At 38.0% G+C, this 27,775-nt stretch overlaps 1 protein-coding gene across 6 annotated transcripts in view; it reads left to right on the forward strand.

Annotated features, from left to right (window-relative positions):
- INTS9 (integrator complex subunit 9) overlaps positions 1 to 27,775 on the forward strand; it is a 116,071-nt gene that overhangs the window by 23,075 nt on the left and 65,221 nt on the right. For 4 of the 6 annotated variants that reach the window (XM_064585328.1, XM_064585330.1, XM_064585326.1 and 1 more), the window contains exons 2-5: positions 10,956 to 11,083; positions 18,897 to 18,957; positions 22,449 to 22,511; positions 26,112 to 26,251. In XM_064585328.1, coding sequence (XP_064441398.1) covers positions 10,956 to 11,083; positions 18,897 to 18,957; positions 22,449 to 22,511; positions 26,112 to 26,251 — 392 coding nt within the window. The remainder of the gene's footprint in view (positions 1 to 10,955; positions 11,084 to 18,896; positions 18,958 to 22,448; positions 22,512 to 26,111; positions 26,252 to 27,775) is intronic. The other 2 variants (XM_064585327.1, XM_064585331.1) reach the window with 1 other exon arrangement.

Below are 27,775 nucleotides of genomic sequence, written 5' to 3' on the forward strand. Positions count from 1 at the left end.
TGTGTCTCTCTTTTCTGGACTGTTTATTTCTATTTCACTGGTCCATTAGCTATCACTCCATTAGTATAACATCCAGCTGTTAATTACATTACACTAAGTTATAATGTCAGAATATTTAATTCTTCTCAATCATTGGTCTTTAATATTTTCCTAGGTAATCTTAGCCCTTGACTCTTCCATACGATTCTTAAATTTTATAAAAAGTAGGTTAATGAGAATTGCTATTTTTTGCAAGAGTTTATTTTCCTTTCCAGTTAATATTATCTTTAAGTAGAGTTTTATAATTTTTTTGGTAAACATTTTACACTTCTTTTTGACTTTTATGGTGCATTTAATTTTTTGCCATATAAATGGTATTCTAATTTTTAACTCATTACTTTTACTAATTGTTGCTGGCATATAAGAACTCAGTTAGTTTTGGTACATTGAGGGGCACCTGGGTGGCTCAGTTGGTTAGGTGTCTGCCTACGGCTCAGGTCATGATCCCAGGGCCCTGGGATTGAGCCCCACATCAGGCTCCCAGCTTGGCGGGAGACCTGCTTCTTCCTCTCCCTCTGCTGTTCCCCCTGCTTGTGTGCTCTCTCTCTGTCAAATAAATAAATAAAATCTTTAAAAAAAATTTTTTTTGGTACATTGATTTTTGTGTCCAGCAACCTTGAGGAATGCTCTTATTAGCTGTAAGTTTGTTTTTAGAATGTCTTCTAATTATATCAATTGTGAGCAATGACTGTTTTTATTTCTCCATTTCTAATTATCTTTTTTACTTTTCTTGCCATATTGCATTATATAGCATTTCCAGGTATAGTGTTAAATTTAAGCAGTCATAGTGAGTATCCTTGTTTTGTTCTTGACTTTAAGGAAATAGTTTCACATACTTCATCATTAACTGTGATGTAGGATTTGGTTAGGAACCTTTTATCAAATTAAAGAAATACCTCCCATTTATAATTTGGTAAGAGTTTTTGCCTAGAATCAATGTTGTGTTTTTCAAATACATTTTCTGAATCTATTGAGATTTGTTTTTTCCTATATTCATTTATGTGTGAATTATACTAATAGGTTTTCTGATGTTGTACCAGGAAGCAAAACCATTAGACAAAAATTCATTGGCTAAAAGTTGTTTGTTTGTTTTTTTAATGTTGTATTTGAATCAGAAACAATCTAAGTTACTTCTTTATTCCACTACCAGGGAGAAAAAGCAAACTGAACCTGTTTTCTCTTTGCTCATAGATCTCCATGAGTTAAATAGACCAAGGAGAAAAAGGAAAAAAATGGTGATACCATTTATAACTTATTTCATTAACACTATTGCCTATAGGGCGCCTGGGTGGCTCAGTTGCTTAAGCGACTGCCTTCGGCTCAGGTCATGATCCTGGAGTCCCTGGATCGAGTCCCACATCAGGCTCCCTTCTCGGCAGGGAGTCTGCTTCTCCCTCTGACCCTCCCCCCTCTCATGTACTCGCTCGCTCTCATTCTCTCTCTCTCTCAAATAAATAAATAAAATCTTTAAAAAAAAAAAAAACACTATTGCCTATAAAAAGCAGTTCCTTTATGGTGCTATGTAATTCTCTCAAACAATATTAAAGAGCTTTAGGTATTAACTCAACCTAGAGGTTATAGATTATACTAAAGATAATTAAAAGTAGTTCAGCAAAACTATAGTGAGAGAATCCTATCACTTTTTTTTAATGCAAGAGAAAACCCAACAAAACAAAATCATTGCTATGATGGATTATAGACCAATTTAATAATTTAATTTACTTGGGACCTTTGCTTTATCTTACATTAGCTAGCTAACTAATTTTCTTTGGTCACGACCAGATTATAAATTCAATCTGCGTTCTTATCAATTCAAAGTATGACCTTTTCGAGCACATCATTTTAGAGCACATAACAAAAAACATTTTTTTAATCCTCTCTGATGATCCCTTTTTTTGTGTGTAGCATGGAATGCCATGGTAGTTAGGAGTATTCTTTCTGGATCTCACTGTCCTGGATTCAGTCTTGGTACAGCTCTTAGAGCTTTGGGACCATGTGGAAATTTCATAATATCTGTGTCTCATTTTCTCCATTTGTAAGATAAGAATACACTTCCTACCTCATAACATTCTTAGGAAGATTAAAGGAATTAAATGTAAAGTTCTTGCAGAGTGCCTGACACTACATCAACACCATATCATAATAACTGTGTATATTATAATTATTTTTAAATAAGACTAGGGAATAGGAGAATATATATGATATTTTGGTCCATGGTTCTTTCTACAAAAGACAGACTTATTCCCCAAAGCCAATTCGCTATAATTCAGTTTGCCATGACCAAAGTGCCTAGTTTAACAAATGTACTAATTTACTAAATCTTTTATGAAGTTTACAGCAATTCATATTGCCTTTGAAGTTTTGTGAGGTTAAGTTGACTGGTCATCATTTTGTCTTCATAACAGATTTTAAAGTATGAGAATTGCTGAAACCTGAGGTCATGATATGAGTCTTTTTAGTAATATATTTAATATCCACAAACACGTATTTTAAAATCAGTAAACCAAAACCCCTAAGGACTATGTACCTCAGTGAAAGGAGTGCTAGAAAAGTATCATTCACTTGCTCAAGAGGTCAGTAAGGAAGATTGTCTCTGCAAGGAGCTTGAGCCAATGCATTGAGAGTGTTAAAAGTCAAATTTATTAGCTCCTTTATATAGTTATAGATATTCGAGCTGAGAAATCAACATAAAAATTGATCTAAAGATGGTAATATTTCTGGGGACCTACCCCAACCCATTCTGCATAGAATTCCCATAGATATAGCTCCACTGAAGATGGTCTTCCAAAATTTTAAAACAACAACAAATGAAATTCACTGTGAGGCTCAGCAGGTGTAGCAAGACTCCCAAGAACTTCAGAAAATTGTATAATCTAATGGGGAGCCTAAAATTAATATGTCAAAGTGATTAAAGACAAATATGGAGATACCAAACCTAGAAAAGAAGAAAATGCTATTTTTTAAGATTTATTTATTAAATTTATTTTTAAGTAATTTCTGTGCCCAACATGAGGTTCAAACTCACAACCCCGAGACAAGAGTTGCATGCTCTACTGAGTGAACCAGCCAGATGCCCCCAAGATGCTATTTTTTTTTAAAGATTTTTTATTTATTTATTTGACAGAAAGAGCAGGAGCAAGCACAAGCTGGGGGGAGAAGCAGGCTCCCCACTGAGCAGGGAGCCCAATGTGGGACTCGATCCCAGGACCCTGAGATCATGACCTGAGCCGAAAGCAGACACTTAACTGACGGAGCCACCCAGGCGCCCAAGATGCTATTTTTTAAAAAAGAACCTCTAGGGATGCCAAGGTAGCTCAGTCAGTTAAGCGTCTGACTCTTGGTTTTAGCTCAGGTAATGATCCCAGGGTTGTGAAATTGAGCCCCATGTCAGGCTCCACGCTCAGCACAGAGTCTGCTTAAGAGTCTCTCCCTCTCCCTTTACCTTTCCCCATCCCCACTCACTTGCTCTCTCTCTCTCTCTCTCAAAAAAAAAAAAAAAAAAAAACCTGTTAAAAAGAGAACTTCTAGAAATGAAAAACAGACACTGCAAAGAAAATTTCAGCAGAGGAGTTAAATAGCAGATTTGACACCACTGAAGAAAGAACTAGCAAACCATAAGATAGAGCTGAGGAAAGTATCCAGAATTCACAGAGCTCAAAAAGCAAAATATTAAAGGATAATTTAGTCACAGAAATGGAGAGTAAAATGAAACATTACAACATACACTTAATAGGCATTTCACTAGTAGAAACTAGAAAGAATGGGAAAGAGACAATATTCAAAATCATAATAGCTGGCAGGTTTTTTACAATTATGAAAGACAAACCCTTGTATGTTAGAAGCATAAATCAGAAAGAAAGCTATACCTATGTAAATTTTAATGAAAGATCAGAACACTAATGGCAAAGAAAAGAATTTAATTGCAACCTGTAATGGAACACCAGTTAAACTGGCAGCAGATTTCTCATCAGCAATAATAGATGCCAGAAGACAAGTTGAATATTTATGTCCTTAGTGTTCTGAGGTAATTTGCTACCCTGTAATTCTACTTCCATCACTGTTGAGGAGTAAAGTTAAAATTAAGAAATTTCCAGACCAGTAATGACTAAGAGTTTACTTTCTGAACACCATCACCGAAGGTATACTAAAGGATGTGATTTCAGGAAGAAGGGAGTTGAACCCGAAAGGAAGAGATGAGCAAAAAAAAAAGGATTGGTGACCAAAGATCAGTTAAAATGTTGGTAAATAATCATTAACTGTGAAAAATAGTGTAAAATCATTGACTCAACAGTACTATTGTTAAGACATATCTTTTATTTACACAGCATCCAGGAAGAACAAAACAACGAGAATTAAACCATGACACAGTGCTTTAATGATGGCACTGATCATTACGTTAATCTGTTAAACTAAATTCCCTTTCCTTTGAAATTTCTTTTATCTAGTCAAAGGAATTTGGCAGTTGCCTTCACGTGAATTGCTTTGAATGTGATAGGGAATCCTTTTATACATATCTTAGTTACAGGACCTAGCAAAGCTTCATTAACTTGTGGATAGCTTTCAGAGTAGAAAAAATTCAATAACTAAAATTCAATAAATCAGGAAATAACAGTATAAACCACATTACTGAGAAATACAGAGGTAACTAGAAGAAATAGCTAGAAGAGTCAAAAGTAGTTACCTTTCAGAATGGGACTATGAGATTTTTTATAGCTTATAAAACTATTTGATTCATTGTAAACTGTGTATGTGTGAAACTTCACTTAAAATACCGCATGAGATAATGATTCACCGAAGGAAAAATTGGTACAGCTATATTATTTAGAAATAAAAGTAGAAATAGATTTTAAGCAAAGAGGAGCATTACATAGTGATAAAAGAAACCATTCACTAGTAATAATACTGACTCTTATTTACTTAGCAGTGAAGCTTCAAAATATATAAAGCAACATTTGACAAAATTAGAAATTGACAAGTTTTTCTCTCCTAAGACTCAAGTAAGTATAAGAGTATGGGAGATTTAAATAAGATAATAAAGTTAATCTATTCTGTATACACAATTAGATTATGTCTTTTCAATTTTCATTGATAATTGGGTCATTCGTAAAAAAAATCAACTATTTACAGTGCACAGAGTCATAAAGCAAGTTTCAGTAAAGATGCAAAAATTAATGTACAAATTCTATTCTCTGACCATAATAAAATTAGAAGTCAGTAACCAAAAGATAATCATTACCACCTGTATATTTGGAGATTAAACCAAACACACTTCTAAGCAGTTTGTGGCTCACAAAAGAAATCACAATGGAAATTACATAGTATTTAGAAATGCATACATTGAAAACACAATATAAACTTGTAAAACACATCCAGAGCATCACTTAGAGGGCTATTTGTAGCCTGCATGCAGATTTTAATCAGCTACACATTCAACTGCAGGAATTTTTTAAATGTAGCAATTTAAAAAAACAGAACAATAAAACAGCAAAAATTAAATAGAAATTGAAAAGCAAAAACTTACTTATTGATAACTGGATAGTTGCTTATGAACTAAAGGAAGAAAATATTTTAAATTGTAAAGGAAGAAAAAAAATTAATAGAAAATACTGCATTGCTCCTGGCTCAGAGAAATGTTACTGTATAATAATAAAGGCAGGGGCGCCTGGGTGGCTCAGTCAGTTAAGCGTCTACCTTCAGCTCAGGTGATCCTAGGGTCCTGGGATCGAGCCCTGTGTGGGGCTCCCTGCTCAGCGGGGAGTCTACTTCTCCCTTTCTCTCTGCCCCTCCCCCAGCTTGTGCTCTCTGTCTCTCTCTCTCTCAAATGAATAAATAATCTTTAAAAAAATATTTTTAGGGGCGCCTGGGTGGCTCAGTCATTAAGTGTCTGCCTTCGACTCAGGTCATCATCCCAGAGTCCTGGGATCGAGCTCCGCATCAGGCTCCCTGCTTAGTGGGAAGCCTGCTACTCCCTCTCCCACTCCCCCTGCTTGTGTTCCCTCTCTCGCTGTATGTCTCTCTCTGACAAATAAATAACTAAAACCTTTAAAAATATATATATTTAAAAATATATATATATTTTAAAGGTTTTAGTTATTTATTTGTGAGAGAGAACGAGAGACAGAGAGCACGAGAGGGAGGAGGGTCAGAGGGAGAAGCAGACCCCCCACTGAGCAGGGAGCCCGATGCGGGACTCGATCCCGGGACTCCAGGATCATGACCTGAGCCGAAGGCAGTCGCTTAACCGACTGAGCCACCCAGGCGCCCTAAAAAATATATTTTTTGAAAAATGGCAGCATTTCCTAAATTAATATATAGATTGAATGTAGCCTCCATTGACACCATTGGGAAAACATGTCTTTAGAACTGAAGTCTAGTCAATCTAACTTACTTGAAAATATTGCAAAGTATAAAAGTTACAGCATTGGGAGTAAAAATGAAAAACAAGCCCCGTGGACAAAATAGAGACTTCAAAAATATAATCTGTTGGGGTGCCTGGGTGGCTCAGTCAATTAAGCGTCTGCCTTCAGCTCAGGTCATGATCCCAGGATCCTGGGATCGAGCCCCGCATCGGGCTCCCTGCTCAGCGGGAAGCCTGCTTCTCCCTCTCCCACTCCCCCTGCTTGTGTTCTCTCTCTCTGTGTCTCTCTCTGTCAAATAAATAAAATCTTTAAAATATATATATATTTTATATATATATATATAATCTGTTACAAGACTTGGAGGTGTAAGTTACAAACCAAGAATAACTTAGAGGTGAAAGGAATCACCTTTCATGAATTTTGCTAGGGCACTGAGGAAAATGGACTTATGTTTTTGTCCCAGTTATGGATAAGAGATTAATTTAGGACTATTTACGAAAACAGTGTTTTCAGAAATCAGTTAAGTTTGTTACCATAATAGCTATTCTCCTGAAATGTGTCAATATCAAAAGGAAAGCAGCAAAGAAAGAATGGGTAGTTGTTAAATTTATGCATGTTTTGAGTCATGAGCGTTTGTTATACTAATTTTGCTTACTTGTATGTTTGAAATTTTCTATAATTTTTTAATTAAAGTAAAAGAATGGGAAAGATATATAGTATGTTTAACTGAAAAAATTTTTATCCAAAAATACAATGCTTATATATGTCAAACATATATATAAGTTCCGTAACCACATTCCATTTATTCGGTAGAAAAAGGAGATCAACAGGCAGACAAAGGAAATGTTAATAATAAATCATTACACAGAAGAACCTGCAGCTTTGTTATTAGTTAGGAATAAATTTAACATGAAAGGCTTGCTGTGTATTTATTAAACTAGAAAAAAATTATAAAACCTTACGTTGGCCAGACTACTCACTTCTATACTCAGTAGTGTGACTGTGTCTTCCTAGAGGGAAAACTAGCAATAGACGGTATTTATAAAATTGTTCACTCACTTAACCTAGTCTGTGGGATACGCAAGTGTTTAAGACATTAGTGAATGCTACTAAAGAATAGAATTACTTCTCTAAAATGCTGTAAACTTAGGTGGCCCCCCAGTATAGGTGGCCTTTTTGGCCCCTTAATATTTCTGTAACAACTAGCAGTGAACACATATTACAGGTCAGGCACTGTTTCCATCATTCAGACCTCCCAACTTCAGGAGGGTAGTTTCTATTACTTCATCTTACAGATGGGGGAACTCAGTCTTTGCAAAGGGAAGTGATTTTCCCCACATCACACATTAATAATGAGCTCACTCAGGATTTGAGCCCAGGCAGTCTTCAAACCCCCTGCTTTTTAAATCATTTCTCCAAACTCCCTCTCAAAATGAAAGCCATGTATCAAGTAGTTGACTTTCCTGTGTAGGGCCATTTAATTGCTTCAGGATAGCTACTACTAACATTACAGCTTCATTTTAGTATAGATTCTAGACGGCTTTGACCATAATGCTGATGGGAATAAGCAGTGAAACAGATCTTCTGATATATAACTGATGACATTGTAAATAGGTACAGCCTTTTTTGGAAAGCATTTTGGCAGCATATTTCAAGAGCCATAAAATGCTCATGTTTTTTGACCTAGTTAATGCCACTTCTGGGAATCCTCTAAAGAAATAGTCTAATATGGAAAAAGCCGTAAGCACTAAAGTGATCACCACAGCTATGTTTGTAATAGAGCAACTGGAAGCAACCCTAAATGTTCTCAATAAAGGAATGATTAAACACACCATGGTATATTTACTTAGGCAGCCAATAAAAATGAAGTGTGATGCAACATAGACAAAGAAAACACAGTCATCTTGAGCTTTCAAAGCAGCACACAGCTGTATCTGAACTAAAATTACAGCTTTTACAAATATGAAAAAAGATGGAGGGGCACTTGAATGGCTCAGTCGGTTAAGCTCCTGCCTTTGGCTCAGGTCATGATCCTGGGGTCCTGGGATCAAGCCCTGCATCCGGCTCCCTGTTCATCGGGGAGCCTGCTTCTCCCTCTACCCCTCACCCCGCTCATGCTCTCTCTCGCTCTTTCTCAAATAAATAAAATCTTTAAAAAAGAAGATGGAATAGAACAGTGTTGCGGGTGATGGTTTTCTTTCTGCTGTTTTTCAAGCTTTTTGTAAAGTAGATTTATTCCTAATTTTAAGATTTAAGTCACATGATTACTTACTGTTTTTGTGCATTCATCTCCTAACCCTCACTAGATTATAAGCTGCATGTTTAAAAAGAGCATCACTGGACACAGGCAAACTTCGAGCACCTTGCAGGTGCCTTATTTACTGGTTGCATGAACCTCGGCCAGTCAGCCAGTCTCAGCTGACTCATTTGACTCATGAAGTGAGCAGTGCAATTTGCAAAACATGAGTGGAATCTTTGGAGTTGGGACCTTGCTGTGTGTCTTTGGCTGTTAGACAGGTGGCTCCAACTTTGTAAAGCTCAATTTCCTCATCCATAAAAACAGAGCTAGTGAGATCACGGTCTGGCGCTCCTTTAGTAGAGGCTCTGAAAATGTTCCTTCCATGCAGGTACAGCCCTTATAAAGTGTCCCCCACCTTTCTTTATCCTTGCATGACAAGAGCAAATCTAAAGTCTTCAGCTGACTTCTTTTGAGCAGCAGCTTTTGCATGACGATCTTCTGGCATAACTTGTTATCTCTAATTTAGAGTTAAGGATGAAGAAAAGCTTTGTCATTCAGTGTGGCTTGAAAAGTTTTCAGTTTTGTTTTCATCTTTTTTTCCCACATAAAAATGTAGTAAATGGTCATTGTCTAACATTTGGAAAATACAGAAAGCTGGAAGAAGAAAATTATATCATAATCTTTCCACTTAGAAGTAACCATTACACATTTCATTTTATTTCCTTTTAATTTTTTCTGAATATCTGATTTTTTTTAAGGAGAAATATAGGAAAGCTCTTATTAGAACATTTGTTATTTTGGGGGCAAGTTTAATATGATATTTTGTGTTTGTTTTGAGATAGTTTACCTTCAATAATTGATTCTTATATAGGGAGAAAGACCAAGCTAGCAATAAGGAACCAGATGGAGGATGGGGGTAGGGATATCTCTGTCTTAATTAGTAGGACAGTTTTTTCTGTAATTCTGATACCTGTCAAAGAATGAACTTATGTAAAGTCGAATTACCCAAATCATGCTTCCTGGACTTTTTTTAAGGACAATTACAATTTTAAATAACTTGTGATGTTTTCTTTGCAAGTTATCTTGTACCGTTTCAGACCATGAGTTGTGAATTTTGGTTTGGAAAATATAGTCCTCATACATAAACTTGGAATAAAGAAGAAGCTTACAGAATAACCACAATTTCTTGGCTCTGGTCCTTATCATTTTTAGAACATGCAGTTTTAAAAAATCATCAGTCCCTGTAATATCCTCTGGAGAAAAGGAGGAAATTTATCCAGTGACAGAACCAACAGAGCAGCAAATACCTAGAAAGACAGCCTGAGCTACTGTGGCCTTGTGGGGCCAGGCATTGATGTCACATTACACTGACTTGTGTTGGACTTGTACTTAAATCAGGAAGAGAGAATGTACTTATTGAGGGATTGAGAGCATCGATCCCTCTATTTTCTGGGCTTTGCTGTTCAAGGGAGGCTTCTGCAGGATGACTTTAAAAGTGGGGGAAAAGGTTTTTTCCCTCTTTCATTTCTTTTCTTCAGAGCAGCAACAGAATTATGAAAGGTGACAGGGTACATCCCATATAAATAATTCTCAGTGTGGCATATCTGTCATCCCCACTACATCGAGGAGGACATGAGAAATGTTCGAGGTCAGTGTACTGTCTTGCCTCATCACTTCCTTTGAATATGCCACTGTGGCTTGTGCCCCTTTGACTTCTGAGGTCTGCCGCCACAGGCAAGAGACTCTTGATTGGTTGGGAGTAGGTGTCCCTCACTCCTGCCTAAGTATCTGCACATCAGGGAAGTCGCTTGTCCTTTTGAGTCATTTCTTCTGACAAGGATGGGCCATAACTCCTTACTGACACTTGACTTATTAACCCTTTCCAGTCACTTCCTCTTTGAGGAAAATCACTTGACCTCTTCACAGAAGAAAACCTAACCTATAACACCATTTGAGGACCCAGCTTAGAACTTAATTGACCTCTACAGCTTTAGGCAGGACTTAGGTACAATGGGATAGTGGGGATTTGGAAATGTCATGTGAGAAGGGGGCAGATGACTAAACCCTGTAAACTTTCTACTTGGAATAACTTTGGTCCCTCCAAAACTGTGCTTGCCTGAGATAGAACTTGGTGCCCTATGAAAAATTATGACCTGAGACTTTTGAACTGCTGAGGGAAGTAGTATCTAGAAGCTGCATAGAAAGCTGAATTTACATGCTCTTTTATAAGAGAAGATGATCGGTTCCACTTAATTCACTGTACTTTTTAGACTTTTTCTGTAACTGATTATTGATAAAAATGATTTAATTTTTTTCAGTATTGCCTGTCAGGGCACCCGACCTTACCGTGCAATGTGCTCAAATTCAAATCAACTACCATTATGTTGGACTGTGGACTGGACATGACTTCCACTCTCAATTTCCTTCCTTTGCCACTTGTTCAAAGGTATGTGCTGCTGTATCTGGGACAAAATGAGCTTTAGTGTGCTGAAAAATTGTACCGATTAGCGTAAAGATTACCAGTACCTTGTGTGTTGTCCTTAGTTTACTTTGTTCCCTTAAAAATGTTCTTCATCAGAATTATTTCCTTTGACTGGGTTGATGGAAAGTGTTGTATTGATTTATTGATTGACTTCTTTATTATAACTTCTTCTGAGCATCTGTAAAATGTCCCTGCAACTGCTCCGTGCAAGTGAGGTCATGTATATTTCATCTTTCTTGCTAATTCATGTAAGAGCTGATAAATGGTCAACTGATGAGCCCAAGAATTGGATTTTAGAATCATTTAATTGCCTTTGCAGGGACTTGACATCATAGAACCTGACATTTCTTTTTGATAGGTATCTATGTGTTATTTTCATAATAGTCAGCTATAGATGTCGTAGAATCATATATGAAGCCAAAGTCCTTGTCTTAAAGCAGATAGATTACCCAAAGTCTGTAGTCACCATTGTTCACTCTTACTATGACTTTGGCTAAGAAATTGGTTTCCCAGCTTGCTGCTAATTGAAAACAGCAATTTATAAGAGAGGTGGGTAACTTACAGAAGCAAATATATTCCCAGTAACAAAAAGTGATAACACATAGGAGAGACAGAAAAGCTATCTAAAGCAGATTTAAGAGCTTAAAAGCATAGCAACCTGGGCAAACCATCTAATATATCTCATTCATTCCTGAAGACATCACTCTGTGCAATGATTATTCATAATGATAATCTTCTAGAAAAAGTATAATTAAAACTCAACCTTTGATTTTTTTTTTTTCTGAGATAAGGGATACAATAAGGTGAAGAGGACAGAGAGAATTCAGAGATAATTCCAGATTATATTTTATGCAAAGCTGATAAAATTCAGTTATAGTCATACCCAACACTTAGAAATACATTTATTATCCACAGATATTATCTTTCTATTTATCTATCTATATATATATTTACAATTGCTTCAGAAACTATAGGTATCACATATTTCTGTAAAAAATGATTGACAGGTTATTTCTTACTAAAATAGCCTGATATTTTTATTGTCTCTTTCCCCCCAGAGATTACAATGTTCATTTATTTGGTGTTTATTAAGAATCTGCACTGTGCCGGACCAGGGGATACAGACATGAATAAGACAACTTTCCTTTCCTCATGGAGCTTATAGTCTGTTGGGGAGAAAATATTCTACAGTTGAAGATTTCATTATACTTGTGTTAAGAGAACAACTACATACTTGTGATAATTACTAAAAAACTTAAAAATAAGGTATTATGAGAGCTTCCAAAAGGGGGCCTACACACACTGCAAGGTCATTAGTTACCTTGCTGCTCCAGTCCTGAATTGGGCAGACAATTCTAGCTGCATATTTTCCCTTTCCTGCTCATTCTTGTCTTTACCTAATTCTGTGTTCTCACAGCCCTGACTCAGCATTGGAATCCACTTCCACTCTCTTCCCCTTATCATTGTTCTTCTTTCAGAGGGAGATTATGCTAGTGGGATGATTGGCAGCCCATATATAGTTCCTTACAAAAAGTATTTTCTGTTGCTCAGGCCAGAAACCTTGGAGATAACACTTGGCTAAAATAGTACCCCCAGTCTCTCCCTAACCACTCATCCTGCTTTATTTTTCTTCATAGCATTTATCCTTACATTATATATACATATTTAGTTTATGTATTATCTATCTTCTCCACTAAAAGTTTTATAAGGGCAGGGATTTTTTTGTTCTCCACTGAATCCCCAGTGCCTAAAATAGTTCTTGGCATGTAGTAGCTACTCAGTAAAGATTTATCATATGAATGAATCCTTTTATCTTCTCTGGATTCCAACCCTTCTTGAGAGCAATTTCGCTATTAATTGTAATCTTTCTTTTATCTTGAACCTTTCCATCTTGATTCAGTTCTTCTCATTTAACTATGCTCAGTTACTTCTAACTTAATATTTAAAAAATTTTTTTAACCTTCTCTCGACTCCACTTTCCCCTTTAGCATTACTAACTCCTCTCCAGTCTATGCTTTGCCCATATCACCTATCGGAACACCGCCCGCCAGAGTCACAGATAACTTCTGAATCACTAGAGGCATGGTTGTCAGTTCTCATCCCACTTGGCCATTTGGCAGAACTGCCCTCCAGGATCACGCATTCCTGGTTTTCCTCTTTTCTAACTCTTCCTCTTCTCTCTGAGATACTTGGGAGATTCGTCTTTCTCTAACAACAGTCACATACCAGAATTCTTCAATATCCAGTGCTTGGCCATCAGAGTCTCCACCAAGGCAATTTCCTAAGTGCTCAGGGCTCTGATAACCATCTAAACAATAAGCTACAAATGTGTATCTTTAGTTAATAATTCTCTTCTAGTTCCAAATTCATATACACAAAACGCCTACTGAGTTTCTTTCTCTCCTTGGATGTGGCTTTGAAGGCACTTCAAAACTCAGCATGCCCCAAACTGAGTCCATGAGTAGACTTCATTCAGAAGAGGAGAGAAAACCCTCCCAGACCTGGTTTTCTCCACAGTACCCTATCTTAGTGACTGGCATGCTGATACGAAAGCCAGAAAACTGGGAGTTAACTTAGATATGCCACTCTTTCTCATTGCCCATATCCAATCTTTCATGAAGCCTTGTTATTTTTACCTTCCAAACACTCTAGAATCCAGTCACTTCTCTGTAGTCCTGCTGTAGACATGACCATCCTTATAGGCATTACTGTCAAGGCCTCCTTGTCAGTTTCTTCAGTTCTGACCTTGCCCTCATCTGAATCCAGAGCCATTTTTGTGTAACTTTTTTATTTTGAAATCATTTCAGATTTACAGAAAAGTTGCAAGAATAGTACAGACAACTCCCAATTACCCTTGTTAATATTTTATCACATGTACTTTATCATTTTCTCTTGTTACGTATGCATACAATTTTTTCTGACCCATTTGAAGGATACAGACAGGATGCTCCTTTACCACCTAAATACTTGAGGGCCTGTTTGCTAAGAAAAAGGAAATTATTTTACATAACCACATTATAATAATCAAAATCAGTGAATCAAAATAGCTCACACTGACACTATGCTAGTATCTAAGCTGTATACCTTTTTCATATTTCCCAAGTTACACCAATTCATATTTCACTATAATGCGTTTTATAGCAAAAAAGAATAGCAATACTGGTCCAGGATCCAGTCCAGATCACACATTGCATTTAGTTGTCCTGTCTTTAGTTTCCATTAATCTGGAAGAGTTTCACAGTCTGTCTTTATGACCTTGTCATTTTTAGGAGTATGGGCTAATTATTTTATATAACATCTTTCAGTTTGGGTTTGTCTGATGTATCCTCATGTTTAGGTTGGGGTTATTTTGATAGGAATACCACACAAATAGTGGCATATACTATCAGAGTGCACATTTTCTTCAGAATCGTATTTTAGAAATATATATCTAATCTTGTCTCTCACCTGTTTAAAACCTTTCAGTAGTTTACATTGCTCTTACGATAAATACCAAGTTCATCTTGGTATATTATGGTTTATGCCTACCCATCCAGTATCTCACTTTTTTTTTCCTTTCAGTTTCAAAGAAATCCTATCTCCTGCCTGGGTGCAGTCACACAAATTTTTCCTTCAGCCATGAAGGCTCTTTTCCCCCTCCCCCATTCCTCCTTCGCTTAGCCTACTTATCAAGAGCCTTTATGCCTCCAGTTTCTATATAGGAAGGACATAGAGGTAGCGTTCTGGTTGGATGAGGGGGGAGAGTGTAAGTGGGCCTCTTCTTGAAGCTTCATTTGAATAACCTTTTATGTAAGATGTCCATACCGAAGACTGGTCAGAATGACTGAAGGAAGTATGGGCTTTGTAGCTGTCTTTCTCTGTTCCCTCCAAACCCTGCCCTTTGACTCAGTTTTCCCCTTTAATCTAGGACTGTCCAGATCTCACCTCAATCATCATAGACCCAGAAAAGTCTTTTGATGCTGCCTTGACCAGTCCCTCTTTAGGGAACTTTGTACTAGACTGCATCATCATTTTTAACGACTGCATCATCATTTTTAACTGTCTTTGTGTGATTACTCAGGACAGGTATGTTTTGTTCACGGTCACAGCACCAGTAGCTGCATGCCTGACACATAAATAGAGATTCATTACTGAATGAGTGAAAGTGAACAGCTCATTCTCCTCCAGCACTATTACCACATGTTGAGGCTGTTCCCTCCCTGTGCCCTCTTTATGGAAACACTTTCTCTGCCCTCACCTCCTAACTGCTTTTCCCAGCTCTCCCACAACACCCTACGCTGGCAAAGGTGCCCTTTTTGTGTGAACCCATAACACTTCTGCTTACCCCATCATAGCTTTTATTTTATTCTGTTGTAATTGCTGTTGACCGTCTCCCTGTACTAAAGTGCACACTCCTGAAACTCAAGGATTATTTTATGTACTGTCATAGCCTTGCACTTTGTATACTTTGTTCAGAGTAAGCTTTCATAAATATTTTTTGAATGAATAAATGTAGTCATGCCTCTTACATTCTTTTCTGATTATAAAAGTAATGCATTTCAACCTTCAGTAGGAAGGTAGAAAAATGAAAAGTAAAAGGAGAAAATGAGTTGCATATCATGTTCATTCTACCTTTCACTATTTTTTTTTTTACCTTTCACTATTTTTTTAGGCAATAGATTACTTTTAAATGCCTTAGGTTATTTATTTACTTATGAGAATGTTTTACCTATTTTTTTAAAAAATAAATAAGTGGAGGGGATTAAGAGGTATAGGTATAAGTCACAGAGATGAATAGTACAGCATAAGGAATATAGTTATTAATATTGTAATAATGTATGGTGACATCCGGTGACTACAGTTTCCGTAGTGAGCATTTAGTAATGTATAAAACTGCCAAATCAATATGTTGTATACCTAAATCTAATATATCTCTGTCAACTATACTTCAATAATATAAAATAAATAGCAGATCTTGTATACATGTGTTTTTTGACTATAACATTTTTAATGGCATTTTTTTCCTAAGAAATTATTGTTAAATAGGAGATGGAAAGATGTTTCATCAATAATCATAATTTTTCTATTATCTTCACCTCCCCTATTTTATTAAAGTAGATTTCTGTAGAGACTTCTGTCTCCTTATTTTAAAAAATTCACAGAGTCAGAGGTGCCTGGGTGGCACAATCAGCTGAGCGTCCAACTTTTGGTTTCGACTCAAGTCATGATCTTAGGGTCGTGAGATCAAGCCCCGCGTCAGCTCCACACTGGATGTGGAGCCTGCTTAAGATTCTTTCTCTCCCTCTCCTTTTGCCCCTCCACACCCCACATGCACATGCACGCTCATGTGCTCTCTCTCTCTCTCTCTCTAAAAAAAAAAATGTACATGTCAAATTCTGTAATAATTAAAAGCAACATAATAAGTCCCTTCCCCTTTGGTAGCTTAAAGTATACTGACTCTATGATTTAGTCATTAACCGAGTGGAACTCAGTAACCAAATGTTTTTATCTCTGTAGTCAGCATCCCTTTGCCATTTGGTGACACATTTCTGTGGCACTTCATCTTTGGCACTATTGTTATAACATGGTCATTGCTCTTTGAGCAATCAGTCCCATCTACTGGCAATTTCTCAAATCCAGAATAACTACAGGTGTTTTATAGAAGGCTTTGATGTTATTAAAACAGGGTTTAGGGCGCCTGGGTGGCTCAGTCATTGAGCGTCTGCCTTCGGCTCAGGTCATGATCCCAGGGTCCTGGGATCAAGCCCCGCATCCAGCTCCCTGCTCCGAGGGAAGCCTGCTTCTCCCTCTCCCACTCCCCCTGCTTGTGTTCCCTTTCTCGTTGTGTGTCTCTCTGTCAAAAAGACAAAAAATAAAATCTTAAAAAAAAAAAAGCGTTTAACAGGAGTTAAAACTACAGTATCTGAGGGGCTCCTGACTGGTTCAGTTGGAGGAGCATGTGACTCTTCATCTCAGGGTTGTAATTTCGAGCCCCACATTGGCTGTAGAGATTACTTAAAAATAAAATCTTAGAAAAAAAACAAACCTACAGCATCTGAAAACTTTACTTTTTAAAAAATTATTATCTGATAAGCAGTGTACCATTCTAGTCATTTGTTGTAGACAACTAACTGAATCAGTCATCTGTAATTTGAAGGCTGATTTGGGTGTGTGTGATGGGGAACAGTCAGAATACATGTCCTGTGATCCAGGCCTCTTCATAAAGGGAAGTGGATATTTACAGCCTTCCTTTAGAGAGTTAGTGTGCATGAAATGAGAACAGTATTCACATTGTTTTGTCATACTTTCATTTGAGTGCTTGGTTTTTTAATTTGATCTGATAGTAAATATATTTTTCAACAAGTCTAGAAGTGAAAACATACATGTAACTATGAAATGAGATGGGAATTAAACAGCTAATGATAGAATATTTTTCTGAGACAACTCCCAAAGTTTAAAAAACAAGCCTATCAGGTATAGTTTATACAAACCAATTTTATTCTGCTACTAGTAATTTTTGTTCCCAAGTGTGAAATCCAAAATTCTCACTTTTTGATAAATAAAAGCAAAATGTAAACAGAGAGTAGAGGCAAGGGGCATATGGGACTTCATTATCCTTACATTCTTACAACTTTTCTGTAAGTTTGGAATTATGTCAAAATTAAAAGTTATCCCCAAATTCTTATTTTTTTCTAAAATTAGATGAACGTATATTTTACTCAAGTTTTTAACATTTCCAAGAAGATTGGAAAATATTCACAATATTTTTGTTTCTATTTGACTTTCATACCCTTTCACCTAACTACAAAATCTAAACTTGATAAAACTATTTTGGCAAGAGGATGAGGGACTTATACTAATTTGATTTCTAATATAGAGTCTTTTAGTCTCATGCTAATACTTTGCCCTTAATTTTTACTTTACAGACTAATTTTGGGATGAAGTGCTAACATCTTCTTGCCATCCAACTTATACTTCAGGTGTGCTTTTCTTCACATAACACCTTGGTCATTAAGTTTTTCTTTTTATCAGCATTTTTCCCCTACATTATTTGCATTTTCATCCTTCAGCATAATTCTTCTAGTCAACTAATAGCATACACTCAAATCCTGAGTTTACCGGAAGTGAATGATTTCTGAATCTAGACTTTTTCACATATATGTGAAATTAGCCTCATCTTCTAGAAATTATTCACCTACATATGCTGTCATTTTGTAATACTTAGGAAGACTAGGTTCATTTTCCAGAATTGGAAACCCAAGCCACAGGTGAGAAGTGACAAATATATTTATAAGCGGTGAATCTGGAATGTGGACTTGACTGGAATTCAGGTATTTTTATTTGCAGTGAATTCAGGCTGATAGGCAGCTAAGTGTTCTTGTCAAATCACCTGACCCCGCTGAGTCTGTTTTCTCATCCACAGTATGATGATCCGGTTCAGCCCTCCCCTCAGGCTTGTTGTCAAGCACAAGCAAGGTGAAGTCAGGGGCAGTCACTGGAACCAAACTATAAAATGTTTTAGTGTCTCATCTTTCTTTTTTCTCTTTATTATTCTGCGTAGGAGTCTTTTAATTTTCCCAATTTAGTGCTAAACTACTTGGCTTTTTAATGTTCCGTTGCCACATAATTATTAAGCTTGTTACAACATGGTTATTTTTCATCTTTTTGATTAGTATTTTGGGTGGACATTGCTGCCAGTAATTTCAAACTGTTTTTAACTTTATGGAGATGATACAGTCACCATGAAATCACTGAGGACTATAATCTATTTAGGATAATTTAATCTTTTGTTTTGCAGTCCCAGGCTGTCTAATCTTCCTGGCTGGTCCCTAAAGGATGGAAATGCTTTCTTGGACAAGGTAATAATAACTGAGGCATATCTACACCCAGTGGAAAGCCATCTTGTCATACCAGAGCCACCCTATAGTAATGTGATGGATGGGGTCATTTTTTTCCCTTTGTAGTCTCTGAAAAATCCCAAGATCCATGTAGGGTCTTCAGTACGTGGTGATTATTTTTAAGAGCCTTTTAGGGAATCTCAGTGTTCAGATCCAGGTCCAGTTTGCTCGTGTGTAAAAATCTAAGAACTTCTGCTGCAAATACATTTTATCACCACAGAAAGAAAACTATTATTTTTAGCATTGCAATGAGAGTTTCAAAGGTAATGCCTATAGAGAGTTCCATCCAGTTCGTTCTATTTTCAGGCTGTACTGACTCCATGACTGGAAGGAGTAAAACTTTTTAAAAACAACTTTAATCCTCAAGAATATGAGTTTTAAACTGCTTCTGTCAGCAGTTAGGTAAGGTAGGGCTTTGAGAAAAGTTTGGTTCTTACTCTTTGGGTGAGGAGAGGCCATGGAAGGAGGGCATTGTCATTATCTGATCAGGTCACTCTGGCTGCCATGTGCAGAACAGACTGCAAAGCCAGTGTTTAACTTCCCAGGCAATGTGTTCTTGGGGGAGTGGGAGGGAAAACATGTTCTTGGGTAAATTTAAATAGAGGGCCTTCTAAACTATGAACTATCATCTCATTCCAACCTTTCCTGGTAGCCTAGAATGGACAGCCTTATATAGGTCATGAAAAAAGAGCACAGTTCTAGGAATCTAGGATTTGGGGTTCTATTCTGACTTTAATCACTGACTAGGCCTACAGTAAATGACATAAATAAATTTTCTTCCGAGGCTGTTAGATTTTTGACATTAGATTATCTTCACAGTAATTCCTTCTTCAGATCAGTTTTTAAGCAGTTAATTTACAAATCAGAGACCAAAGGTACAAAAATGTTAAAACTATCATCTAGTTACATTTTCTACTAAAAAAAATCAGAGGTAAAGGAAGGTTAAAAACTGTAAAGCTCATGCATGCCATTCTTAGTCCTCCAAATCATCCTTCCTCTCTCAAATTTCACTATTGAAAAACAAGAAATTTAAAGATCCTTAAAAAGAATCATCTGCGTAAGGCATCTCCTTCTTGTAATAGGTATTATTAAATAAAGAGATGGGCGCCTGAGTGGCTCAGTTGGTTAAGTGACTGCCTTCGGCTCAGGTCATGATCCTGGAGTCCCGGGATCGAGTCCCGCATCGGGCTCCCTGCTCGGCAGGGAGTCTGCTTCTCCCTCTGCCCCTCCCCCCTCTCATGTGCTCTCTCTCATTCTCTCTCTCAAATAAATAAAATCTTTAAAAAATAAAATAAAAAAAATAAAAATAAATAAAGAGATGCTCTTTTTACAGAATTAATTTCTGTAACTGCACCCCAACCTCCAGTGCAGGCCAAATGCATAATTTGAAGCCAGATTTCCCTCCTAGCTAACTGTAAAATTATGTGACATTCAGGAACCTGTTCACCTGATTTCAGCCTAACTCTCCTGCTGGTTGTAAATCATTGTTCCCTGAGAAAGGCTCAGAAGCATCCCATTACCAGTGCATTGTGAGCGAAAATGACTTGCAGGTGTATGTGGGAGCATTTCATTAGAAGGGAGTGGTGAATAAAATACAGGGACACTATAAGTGCGTGGAATGGCAAATATGCTTCTCCAGGCCAGGAAGGATTGAGCGCCTCAGAGGAGGCGTTGTCATGTGAGGTGGACGTGCCCTGATGTGTAGCATTATGGGGAAGAAGATTACATAGCCAATTTAAGACCAGGCAGGACTTTGAAATTTCCCATGATTTGTCTTTAATCATATTTAGCCTCATCCTAAGGGAGTTGGGAGTCCTCTCCCATTAAACATAATTGCTCATTTGTTTTTTGCTAGCAGGTACATTGTAATTAAGAACTGTTTTCAGTCTGTTTTTGGCTCCATCTTTCACTGTTTAAATGGTAGTCCTATAAGGAGAGGAACCAGTTTATTACAGTGGAAGGCAAGGGAAGGAAGTCTTCCGTCAGGTTCTGATATGAGACTTGTAAAATTCAAAAGGAAAATCACACATAGTTAATACTCTAATTTCAGATAAAGATTGAGAGTACAACCATGCAGACTCTAATATATAAAGACACATATATAGGACTATGTAGAAATACATGTTCAGTGATTAATGAAAACATGATGGACAAAATTCTAATGGTATTTTTCTTTTTCTGGAAAGAGCAAACTGTCAACCAAGCACTGACTTTTACTGGTTTCCATATAAAGTCATAGAAAACTTGAACCTTGATGAGCCAAAAAATCCTCCACAGATTTCAGTGTAAAGTATGAGTGAGGGAAGACAGCAACTCCAATGGCCTTCTGGAGGCATTGTAGCAGCCCCTGTTGGTGGCCCTCTCGTCTCTCTTCTCTGCATTGCTCTGTCATAATTTCAGCCGCCAATACCTGTATGAGTCTGCCAGAGAGTTTTTCCCCTGAAGCTGCACAAAATGTAGGAGTTGCCATGTAAATATCCCGGATCACTTGCCTCTGAGGATGGTGACTCCAAGGTGTATGTTTTACACCATTTCTTAGAGTTCCCCATGGGAGTAAGTCCCAGCTGTGCACAGTGGTGTGTAGCTCAGTAACATATCCATTGTCAGCCCCCTTCCTTTCCCTTTATCACTTGCCCGTCCTCCTGCTCTTTTTTCAGTACTTCTCTGTTAGCTCGTACTTACCCTTTTCTCGAGGTCTGTTGGTGAGGGAATCCAAACTAAGACATATTAAATATGGTAGATCATGAGCAGAGTGGGGAGTTGTAGTATATTCTCTTTCTATATAAGTATACTTTTTTCTTTTGAATGAATACATTTGGTTTACAACCCCAAATAAATTGTATGCTCCGCAAGGACAAAGATTATGCTCACAGAGGTGAGGGCGATGGTGGTGGCTTAATCCCTACCCTGTACTCTTCATCTCCCTCCTTGTTTGCCCCCTGCCCCTCAACCATTGGTAGGAGGAGAAAGAGGCTGTAAGTCTAGGGCCAGGATTTCCAAGCTGATTGCATAACAAAATCACTAGAGGTGCTTGGCCTCATCCCTAGATTTCTGATCCCTTGGGTCTTAGATGACCCAATAATCTTTACTTCCATCAGTGTTCCCAGATTATTCTGATATTGCTGGTATGGACTATATAACTATTACTTGGAAAGCACTGCATCATGAGTTAGAAAGCAGCATATGTCCACACATGCCTTGAAGAGGCATCAGGAAATGTACATTCAAATTCTGAGTTAGCCACCAACCAGCGTTTTTTATCCTGAATAAGACACTTAGCCTCCCTGAGCCTAAACAGGAAAACAGTTGGCCTGAGTAGCCTTCCGGCTGCCTTCCAACTCTCAAGAGGTCTGTGATTCTTCATGGAAAGTTTGGTTTGGGGATGAAGTTTCTTTGGTGCTGTATCTGTTGGGTATCTCTTCCTAGAATTTTTTACTTTTTGTTCCTTTTAGGAGCTAAAAGAGTGCTCAGGTCACGTATTTGTGGATTCTGTGCCTGAATTCTGCCTGCCAGAGGTAAGATGAAAGTGATTCTTACTGTAGAAACAAAGCATATCTCTCAAAATGAAGTCAAGAAATAATTTTAAGGGGCTTATTAGCTTTCTGTTTTCAAATTGAATCTGTTATTCCGGGCACATTATTATACAGCTAAAATATAATCATTTAGGAGCTTTTTATATTATCTGTGAGAAATTTAACTCTCCTTTTTGTATTCCTTGCTCTTTCTGTAATCCCCACTGACACTTTGTACCAGGGCATAGTTTTGAGCAAGGTACAGAAAGAACTCAAGCCTTTCAGTTTTGTAATTATATGCCTGTTTCAGATTAGCCATACTTTTTGTAGTCTTGTTTATAGTGGGTAATTGGGAATTGCTGTTATTCAGACAATACAGTAAACTGTAAAAATTCTTGCTGACTTTAAATATCATATCAAATTCTACTTGAAATTCACAGATTCTGAATTGAGCCATGGATACCTATTGCTTACATATTATTATCCCAGTGAGACTTGTTATAAGAGTTTGGAGCCAGTCTTATCATTTTAAAGGAAATGAGGATCAATTTCCATTCATTTTAAGGCAGCTAATCTCAGCTGACAGTCCTGATCTCTAGAGCAGCTTAGATGGCATTCTCAACAGCCAGATAAAGTATAGGGAGGCCAGTAGCTAGTCCCAGGTTCCTGAGGAAATCAACAAGAGAGGCTACCATCCTGTTCTTTCCATGCACCCAGTGGATTACAGTGCATGTGGGAGATACTTTCACAGTTCAATCCCAAAAGAAAATCTGGAGTACTTTTTCCCTTATTTTTGTACTCTCTTCCTGCCTCTCCTTCCATCTCAACACTTTGATACTTTGTAGATAAACTTTTTTTCTTCGAAGTATGTGTATGTGCCCTTTTGGGATAGTGGAAGGAAAGAGAAGAAGATACAGTAATTGAAGGTGGCAGTTAAGGGAACAAGTTTGAGATAAAGTAGTAAGAATAAGGGTGAAGGTAAAGAGTTACCAGGAGTCCTGAGCTCTTCCTAACTGCTATTCAAATCTTTTGTCAACTTCATTTGTCATTTAGGAATTGGTGGGGCAGGTCCCCATCTGTTCAAAGATTCCTAATCCCAAGTGCTACATTTATTTTCAGTTTTCTACGTATGGCACTGACTGCTGCAACATTCAGTTTATGGACAACAGTGTAGAATTTATGAATTGTGCTCTAATGACTTTCTGACCTGTTCCATAGAGCACTAAACAGTCAAGACTTGGAATTAAACAATTGCCATTTCACAGTTCATCTTTTGCTGCGCTAAAGGATTATTGATATATTTAGGCTTCTAGAGCTGTATAAAATTTTTCCACTTGTATTGTCTTGTAGTTTGTGTCAAATTAATAATAGTCACTATTTTAAGATAGAGGGAGGGCATTGGATGACTGGGAGAAAATAGGAGAGTCACAGGATCAGGAGAGAGGTACTTACTCCAGTCCAGTCTTCCCAGACTTGTAGGTGAGCCAGGAAGACCTGCTCCCAGTCTTCACGGAATTGATAATCGAGTGCAACTACCTGAAATATTTTTGTACCCCCAAAGTACACACTGTAGACTGAGTATGAGGTCTATGGCAGTATAGTAAGCAGCCAGTAAATTATGAGTGTTTGACCCAATTCATGGTCTGTAGAACCCAAGTGTGTCTGTATACAAGTTGAAAATTAATCCTCATTGGATTTCATCAAGTGAAAGAATGTAAGCAAATATATAAATGTGAGTATATAAACATGGATTGGATGTTAAATTTATTTCTCAGAGGAAAAATGTTTATGTAGGCACTCTTGATACATATACAGACAGAATATGTATATATATGTATATGTGTATATATATATTTTTTTCTTCCAGCTGTCCTCACCAGATTTCTCATCATTCTAGACTCTGTGGGCTGATTCTTACATATTTAAGAGAAATTTCAAACTCACCCGGTTTCTATACCCAAGAGGGAAAGTAGAGGTGCTTTTGAGCTTTCTTGTTGCTTCAACTCTTGTTCCCTTGTTTTCTGGATCTGTCACCCTGTGATTACGTCTTAATTTTCTTATTTGTTTAAAAATGGTTCTAGAGGGGTCGTAGGGAACAGAACTAGTGGAATGTTACATGACCCTTCATTATGAGGGTATTGTCTTGGAAATGCCGTGTACAACATGGAGTTAAGGGTGGTGTAAATTGGCTCTTACTGTCATTAGGCATTTTATTCACACAGATTGCCATTGCCCTAGCAATGAGTAGCTTCTGACCTCTAATCTACATGCTGTCAGGAGCTGATTATGTCTTGGTGGCTTTATTAAATTAACTTATTTCATATATAAAGTCAATGAACTAGAAAATGCCCACAGCCCAAATGGCACACTGTCTCTCTTATTTGCAAAGATGTCACAGACATCTTTGTTACTTCTTCTCTGTGGGAGACATATTAGCTCAATAACCCATTCTCCTAACTAAAACACTTCCTTGACTTACCTCATGCTGTCCTTAGCGCACCATACAGTTTCTCAGAGGGAACTTCAGTGATTGAGATGATGTCTCTGAGCCAGGGCGACTCACTTTTTCCCACAGAGGGTGCCAGTTATAATGTTGCATCGCTCCAACCGTAGTGCACCGAGGCTTGCTTTGCACTGGCCACCATAGCTGGGAGGGGACAGAGATGAGTCACACAGGATCGTTAACCTCAGAGACATTTAGTACTGGAGGGACAGAGTGGTGCTTTGAGGAGCTATTGCATGGAATGGTAACTGTCCTAAGAGGGACATCCATGAAGTGCCTTTGGAGTTCTGAGGAAGAGATGTTGGGGTTTTGTTTGTTTTTTGTTTTCTGTTTTTTCATCTGGGCAAATCAGGAAGCCTTAATGGAAGAAGAGAATGGAGCCTTAAGAGACAAGTGGTGCTTAAATATATGGGAAAGACAATTCCTTCTACGAAAAGGGTTTTCATAAAACTTCCTAAACATGAGTGGCATTTTCCCTTTTCACATGACCTTAATAATGAAGTAAAAGGTAGATTTGAGGCTAAGGCTAGGGCAGAATATGAGAGTATAATTTCCTTTTGTGATTCTGCCACTAAATTTTTTGTTGTTGTTGTTCTGTATCCAGCACTAGTGGTCAAAAATCATCTCAAAAAAAGAGAAAGAGTTTCCTTCTGCATTTGACTCCTGAAGAGCCGGTTTCGGCACGCTGCTCCCTGTTACCAGTAAATCCGTAGCAGTGGTGCCTTATATTCTAGTTCCCTCACAGCTTCTGTTGTGTGCTCTCTGCTTCCTGGTAACTGGTTGCACTTTCAGGCAGCAGCTGCTGAGTGTCCCTGTTGCCATTTACCCTCGTATGTCAAACTCAGAACTCTATTTGAGCAAAATCGGAGCACTGCTGGTGCACTCCTGCATTCTCACCGTTAGCCATCCTGTCCTGCTACTTAATGTCAGTATTAGGAAACCTCCTAAAATGAGAGAATGGAAGTGTTGCAGGAAAGGCGTCATTATTCTGTAGTACAAAAACGACTTCTCTGCATTCTGACAGCATCATTTTTCAGTCACATCATGCTGATCTGTGTGCCCTGAACAGATATGTATCATTCCCTCCCCTTTCTTTGCAGACCGAGCTAATAGATCTGTCTACGGTAGATGTAATCCTCATCTCTAACTACCACTGCATGATGGCGCTGCCCTACATCACTGAGCATACCGGTTTCTCAGGCACAGTGTACGCCACGGAGCCCACCGTTCAGATCGGCAGGTGAGAGCAGTTATTCTTACCCCAGGAGGAAGTGGCTGAAGCACTCCTTCCTTCAGTGGTGACCGTGTAATAAATAGAGTGTTGTGCCGGTAGTGATTGGTGTCTCCTCCTGAGCAGCTAACAAAGAATTAGCGTGAATAGACAACTCTCTAAATAAAAACAAGTGTTCATTGGAATTGCCTCGAGATTAATGCAGCGAGTACTCTTAGTCTTTCTTGTTGTTTTTGAAACAAAGACTGGAGGAAGGTGTTCGCAGAGACAGCTCCTCTGTGCAGATGATACTAATTAGGGGAGGTAACGTTGAGTAAGATGCCACAGAGTTGCAAGGCAAAGAGCTTCAGGAGAAAGGAGCATAGCACATTAGAAAAAGAAGGAATTTTATTACTTTGCTTTCAGAATTTCCCCCCTTTATGATTTAGTGCAGACTGTAAATGGAGACAGCTCGCAGAAAACAGAATAAGTAATTAGATGGTTGAGTTGACTGTACTTTTGGCAGAGTGCAACTCAGAGCTCTAAGCAGTCAAAGGAGCCTTCCTTTGACTCTGAGAACACTCTGCCATCTCTCCCTCTGCCCCTCCCAAGCCTTCATGACAGAGGTGGTTGCTTCAGATACCCCTAGCATCATTCAGTGAGAGAAAAGTTACGTGAAGAAAATTACCGGGACGCCTGGGTGGCTCAGTCATCAAGCATCTGCCTTCAGCTCAGGTCATGATCCCAGGGTCCTGGGACTGAGCCCCGCATCAGGCTCCCTGCTCAGTGGGGAGTCTGCTTCTCCCTTTCCCGCTCCCCCGGCTTGTGCTCTCTCTCTCTGTCAAATAAATAAATAAAATCTTTAAAAAGAAAAACAAAAAAAACCTACCCCAGAAAAAAGAGTTGAAGTAAACTAATAAGTATGGTGAAAGGTGAAGCTATCAAGACTCAAAAGAGGGGATCAAGGTGTTGATATGGACTCTTGGCTTTGGGTTCCATTGTCTTGCAGAAGTACACAAGATGGAATTACCAGAGATGAAACAAAATATGCCCTGGTTTGTATGTCAGCTCCCATTAAAGAGCATGTAATATGTACAGAGAAACATCGGGGATCTGAGGAAGAAATCTGAGGAAGAGACATTACAGGGAAGTGAAACACAAGGCAACGGATCAGTTGCAACGAGAGGATAAGCCGAAAACCTGAGACTCTAGTCTGCAAAAGTTACCGTGTGAGGAAGGACACACCAGACTGTTCTCCAGAGAGCTACAGCCGGAACACTAACGTGCCTAGCCCCCAGATCTTTGAATGCTGGAACTAGTGCTCCTCCTTCAAGATGAAGGGAGGACATGGGATTAGGAATAAATAAATCCAATGGAAATGAAATGAAGTTGTTCAACATTCAAATGCCAGTAAATTGATGGCTTGCCGTATCTCTTTGTTCATTGGGAGAGGATTTAAGTCAATATGGATCATCCATACTGGATTCTGAAAGGGGATTCAAGAGGTTAAAAATCTATTTCTCACTTTTTGGTCGTCCTCTAGCCATGCAGGAC

The sequence above is a fragment of the Mirounga angustirostris genome, unplaced genomic scaffold (assembly GCF_029215605.1).
Source record: "Mirounga angustirostris isolate CCGP_5_RB_7025 unplaced genomic scaffold, mMirAng1.0.hap1 SCAF_2, whole genome shotgun sequence".
Lineage (NCBI taxonomy): Eukaryota > Metazoa > Chordata > Mammalia > Carnivora > Phocidae > Mirounga > Mirounga angustirostris.